Below are 6024 nucleotides of genomic sequence, written 5' to 3' on the forward strand. Positions count from 1 at the left end.
TTGCAAATATCACAAGAATCAAAGAACAATAAAAACACACTAGAGTGCTGAACTTGAGTATCATAAAGAGACTAGCATGCTTCAAACAAGTTATTATGAACTAGACAAGCCCAGACAAACAATCTTTTGATGTCAGGACGACCTTGATATTTTATTTAAGATACAAAAATGAAACGACATTCTGATATTCCACATACTCAAACAAAGTCCAAAAGTAGTCCTGCTTTGCATCAAGTAAGAGGGATGCTGAAACCGAAAAATGGAGAGACATATTGAAAGGAACAATTGGATCTGGGCTTACTTCACCCACCAAAAAGGAAAAAACCATAAAATGGGATATCAATATCAGGATTATCTAAATTATTTCCTTTGAATATTTTTTCACGTAGGAGTGGTGTGTTTTGGAGTTGCTTTTTAGAAACTCATCAGTTACAAGCTATACAACTTGTCTCATTGCATCTAAGAATGAGAAAAAAGAACGTTTTGAATACTGCCTAACTCACTTACAAGCTCTAAAAGCAAGCCAGGAGCTTCTGGCCTAGTTAAGTAAAAAGTAAAAATCATCTAGAAGAAAAGGATTAAAAGACAAAGAAAAAAATGGGTACTTCAGTATTGTAAGCCCTACAGAATGCCAGTTTTCATTTTTATATCATAAACTGAAAAATCGACCATCAAAGCAATTCAAGTGGGCAGAAAAACTATAGAGCACCATGAAGCATACAGTTACAGCATTTGATATTGTTAAAAAAAAGCCTGAGAAAGTTTTGCCTGCCCCCTCAATCACACAGATGTGAGATGAGCTGAGATGAAATAATACATTAGAACTCAAGCGTGGTAAAGTCTTATGTTTAACAGCAAACCAAGTGAAGGTCTGCTCAATTGGGAAGAAAATAGAGAACTCAACAAATTTATTTTATCAAAAGATCAAACTGAAATCCTTCAGTTTGCTTTTAGCCATGCATAAATTACTTATGTCCCAAACTCCTTACTTCCTACCGCTGTACCGCTGGCAGCAGCTTGGGCACATTTCTTTACGACGACTTCAACGTCAAATTAGTTTTCGACGATTGCCAAAAACAGGTCTTTTTTATCAGGAGTTCATTCATTAGATGAAGTACTATCAAAGTAGGTTCACTTGTTTTGATTTAATTACCAGTATAGTGATATATATCACTTTTAGATTTCCTATCAAAAGAGGAGTTAACAGCACAAGACCTTTGAGGAAACACACACAGTGACTAACAAATAATTCCTAAATTCGAACCAGAAATACTATTTGTGAGCCGCGCTGACAAAATGAGTTACTTCTAGCAATAACCAAAATGGAGACATTGGCTAAAAATCGACACAAGTGTCAAATTTGTAGAATTTTTACTAATGTAATATTATTTAACTATAACATGCCTTTTATTTTTCCATACTAAGAAATTATAAAAACCTATAAGCGTGATAGGTCTATATCTTTTCCCATAAGTCTTGAATCTGAGAAGTAACTCATTTTGTCAGCACGCTTCACATTTAATACTCAACTAGCACTGCTGTTCTCTTTCCTTTTCCTATCACAAAACAAAACCCTGTCCTTTGACATAATCGATCCCTTGCTCCATCTGGTTTGGGTCGGTCATGAAGTAGGACATGGAGGGCACACGCTGTAGGTCTGACTTGCGCGGGCAGCAGCGCAGCCACTTCATGTAGACGACGATGGCTGTGATCACGACAAGCACGCAGACAAACAGCAAGAACTGCAGGTCTGGCAGATGAGCCATGCGCTGCCACGTGCTCAACGCCTGCGACTGCTGCAGGTCCTTCTGTCGTTCCACGTTCCTGTGAAGACAAATAGCAGATTGTTGAACTTGAACTCGGGTTATTCTCAGTCAAGACTTTTCAGTCTCTATTAACCCACTGAACTAAATTTTTAACTCAATACCTACACAGAAATGCAGAATACAGAGTTCTACTGTTCAGTTGTACATATTTTACAGCCTCATTGATAAAATATAGATCAATGACAAGAACGGATGTTTTTTTAGTAGAGGTTTTACGGCGCTCGCAACTGCATAAGGTCATATGAGCGTTCGAAGATTAGAGGTGTTACAAGAGAGTAACGAACATAAAAAAGAAGAAGGGGAGATAAGGACGATAGATGTTTGATAGGAAAGAAGAAGCAAACCACACCAGAGCACCCGCCAACCACCCACCGAACGGATGTTTCGGCCTAACAGTGAGTGACTAGGATACAGCATCCCAGCAGAAAGATGGAGATAAACCATCAGTGCAAAGCGAATATATATGCATGTCAATGGCCCTCAAAAACATTTTTTTTTTTCAAATCTGACAAATAAATACTGAAAAAGACTTGCAAATGGTAAACAGAATAATTATGAATTGAAGCAGTGTGCAACAAATCTCCTGTTTACATAAATAATAGTCTCCAAGATTATTAAATCATGAACAATACTCACCAGATCTTCACAATATTTAACATGAACCGCGTCTATATTAGCGGTTTAAAATCAAATTCATGAAATTTACAACACTTTTTAAAAACTTTCCCTTTTTTCTATGTAAAAAGAGGGCATTTGCTTCATGACACATTGCTGTTTCATTTAAAGTTCTGTAAGTTACCATTCAAAAACTAATCTTGTGGGATTTAGAGGATCACAGCTTAAACACAGGAATTTAAAATGTAAAAATGACATGGGGAAGGGATAGAATAGCTCTTCAGGTCTCAAGAAAAGACAAACTCTATAATGGATGAAATGAGAAAACATTAATTACTAATTAACATTGCCATTGGATCAGTTTGTTGACAAATATTGGACACACTGAAAAACTGCCTGAGGAAATATTCAAGTACTCTGGCTTGTACTTGTACTCATATGTATTTAGCCCTTGTGATTTTTTTACCTGAGAGGAAGGTATCTGGTTTTGTAAATGAGAGCTCCGAGTGTCCAACCAACATCTCTCCCATTGACCAGCTGGGCAGAGGTCAGTTTGTTGTAACTGGATGGGAATGAGAAGCCTTTGTGCAGCATCTCGACCATCCAGGCAGACTTGAAACATTGAAATCTGAGCAAAGACAAGGAGGAAAATTTACCATACACTGCCTCTCCCTCTCCCTCATATGGGAAATGTGGGCGACAAAAACAGTTAACTCAAACCAGCAAGCTTGATCCCTAAAAGAAATGTCATGTTTGGTACGCTGAAAGCGAGACAGTGTGGAAATTTGTTAATTTTAAAGCATTAATCTTTAAAAAGACAAAAAATTTCGAATGAAACCCCTTTAGTAACTGTATCCTCCATCAAACCATTTGTTTCTTTTAACAATACTGAACAACAGTGCCTAGTAGTGGAACAAAATTACTCCCCTCTTCAACCCCTTGTTTCTAGCCTCACAATAAGCAAAACTATAAAGCCAGCTAGTTCACTACAATCTTGCATTTCCATTAAAAGAAGGCTAATTTGAGTTTAATAGCTCTTACAGTAGCTGATTAGTCCATTTCATTTGCTGACCCAACATGGCAAATGATGATGCAAGTTACAGTATGGAAAACTCAAGTAGAGCTATTACTGAGAGTCAAGTACCCAATTACATGAGATGCGAACTGAAGAAGTTTCTGAAACTTGGCTGAAGTCACTATCCCTAAACTAGTGTTGTATCCAGCAATGCTATAAATCCAACTCCCAATCTTTTGACAGCAAAACAGAAGAAAGTTTCAACCACTAGCACGGGAAGCTCATAGCGTCTGAGCACAAGTAACTTTAGGGGTAGTGGGGGTATTTCAGTTGGGTCCTTTGTCCTTATCGACTTAGTTTGGGTCCTTTAATTAAGAGACATGACTTTAGAATGAACAATCATCTCAGACATCTCTGATAGAAAACAGCAAAGTATGTTATAAAACATCAAATGACCTGGATTTGAACAAGCGTTCCCAGGAATGTATCTTAGCATCTTACACAAAACCTAGACTAACAGTGAAAAAAAGAAGTAGGAGTTATCTTAAACTCTTGTATGTTTATTGATTATGAAGTGAAAGTGAGGAGATTAATCAATAAATAATGCTTGTATCTTTTTATGCGCGTGTGTGTGTGCGTGTGTGTGTGCGCGTGTGAGTGTTTGAGTCAGTGTGTGGGTGTGTGTGGGTGGGGAGGGGGGGCATTAATGACTTTCTCAACCACTAACTTCTTCTCCAAAAAGCACACAGGAACATGTTCACACTTGTATGGCAGCCATAAATGTCTTTTAAAAAACCCACAAACTGTAGCTACCAACCTGAACCTGTGGTCATCAGCCTTGGGGTAATTATCCTTTTTGTACCACGTCTCCAAAGTGTCCCAGTTGGTGCCACAAAATTCCTGTGACAAAAACATGTTGAAAAGAATAAACATTTGTTTTTGTTGGGAGTTCACTGCGCAGCGGGGACACAATGGGTAGTTTCAAGGCACAGAGCATTTTTATTTTTAAAGATGTGGACAGTAAACCCTGTTGAAACAGGACACAACAAAATAACAGTAATCTCTATTCTTTTTTGTGTTCCCCTACAAGATCTCAGGGTAGCTGATGACTGATTATTCAGCTTGCAGTGCGACTGAAGTTTACATACGTGACTGTTTTTCCTACTTCGTGGAGCCTCTTGCCTTAAGGTACCCACATTTCAAATTCGAAGGTACTCTGTATACTTTTATACCGACTAACGGACTTGAATACTGTCAGTTTTTTAAGAAATTAGTTTTGAATTTTGCCCGGGTGGCAGCCGAAGCCTACTCTTATCGATTTTATGACCACTAAGTCAACAGATCTTTAACTCCTTATCTCTAGCAAGCCGCTCCCAGCAGCAAGCGGTCCAAATCGCTTTGCTGTTGAGCCGCTGGCAACGGATGGGGCACATCTGTTTACAGCATAGATGACAGCTTAGTTTTCGGCAAATTGCTGAAAACAGGATTCTTTACCAGGGGTTCTTTCACAAGATGAAGAACTATCAAAATAGGTTCACTTATTTTGATCTAGCGACCATTTTAGTGACGTATTTGTCACTTTAAGGTTTCATACCAAAAGAGGGCTCTAGCATAGTAAGAAAACCCCCTCCGGAGATAAAGAGTTAAAGTGCACAACTTGCACATGAGACCCCCCAAGATCTTTTGCCCGTATCTGAAAAGGCTTTGAGTTTTGTTTTGTTTGTTTAAGTAAAGTGTTTAACGGCGCTCGCAACTGCATAAGGTCAAATGAGCGCGCGGGACACACCTAATATTTTCAGTTTCTTTACAATTTGTGTTTCAAGGTACACCACGAGTCCGCCAAAGTCACATGAAACCTCTGACTGACTGAGCAGTACAAGAGCTTGCTATGGCTGCAGATGTTTTACGCGCTATTTGACACAGGGGATGCGCCCCCACCAAAAAAACAAAACAAAACAAAAACAAAAACAAAACCAAAACCAAAACCTAACAAACACATTAATCTAAAAAAATAACAACCCTGATTTCTTGAAAGTAGTTCCTATGTATGTTAATGTTAAAGTGCCGAAGGCCTAACTGTAGAACGCGTGACTGTGATAGGCCTTCAGGCGTCAGGTAGAACGTGGTCAGTCAGGCATCGTGGTAGACCGTCAGGTAGACCGACCCCTCATCGTTATTGTTATCGGCACTACATATTACCAATCTTAATAACTTGACAAACACGCATACATTCCCATAATCAAAGTACACGTAATTCTCTGCAATTAATATGCATTTGTTATATGGTTATATGGTCGCTTATATTCTATGATTCGGTCAACTATTTCGAGGCATTCCTAAGCAAATCATATTGTTTGTTGTACTAATGTGTCCGATTAAATGCTTTTTACTGCGGCTTATAATAATATCTGTAAGTCAGTAGCTTAGCTCCCCAGCGTAAGTGTTGCAATTATGATAATTTCTTTAAAGAGGGGGGAAATAGAGAGAGAAGTATGTGTGAGAGGGAGAGGAAAGGGGAGGGGGGGTAGAAAGAGAGAGAGAGTAGGAGAGAGAGAGAGAGAGAGGGGG

At 38.7% G+C, this 6024-nt stretch overlaps 1 protein-coding gene across 1 annotated transcript in view; it reads right to left on the reverse strand.

Annotated features, from left to right (window-relative positions):
* Nucleotides 1-1213: 1213 nt before the first annotated feature.
* Nucleotides 1214-6024, reverse strand: part of LOC101848734 (ectonucleoside triphosphate diphosphohydrolase 7) — a 13364-nt gene continuing 8553 nt past the window's right edge. The window contains exons 8-10 of the mRNA XM_005094009.3: nucleotides 4274-4356; nucleotides 2908-3069; nucleotides 1214-1824 (exon numbers count right to left, since the gene is read on the reverse strand). Coding sequence (XP_005094066.1) covers nucleotides 1560-1824; nucleotides 2908-3069; nucleotides 4274-4356 — 510 coding nt within the window. The 3' untranslated portion in view covers nucleotides 1214-1559. The remainder of the gene's footprint in view (nucleotides 1825-2907; nucleotides 3070-4273; nucleotides 4357-6024) is intronic.

This window comes from Aplysia californica, unplaced genomic scaffold (genome assembly GCF_000002075.1).
Source record: "Aplysia californica isolate F4 #8 unplaced genomic scaffold, AplCal3.0 scaffold00074, whole genome shotgun sequence".
Taxonomy (NCBI): domain Eukaryota; kingdom Metazoa; phylum Mollusca; class Gastropoda; order Aplysiida; family Aplysiidae; genus Aplysia; species Aplysia californica.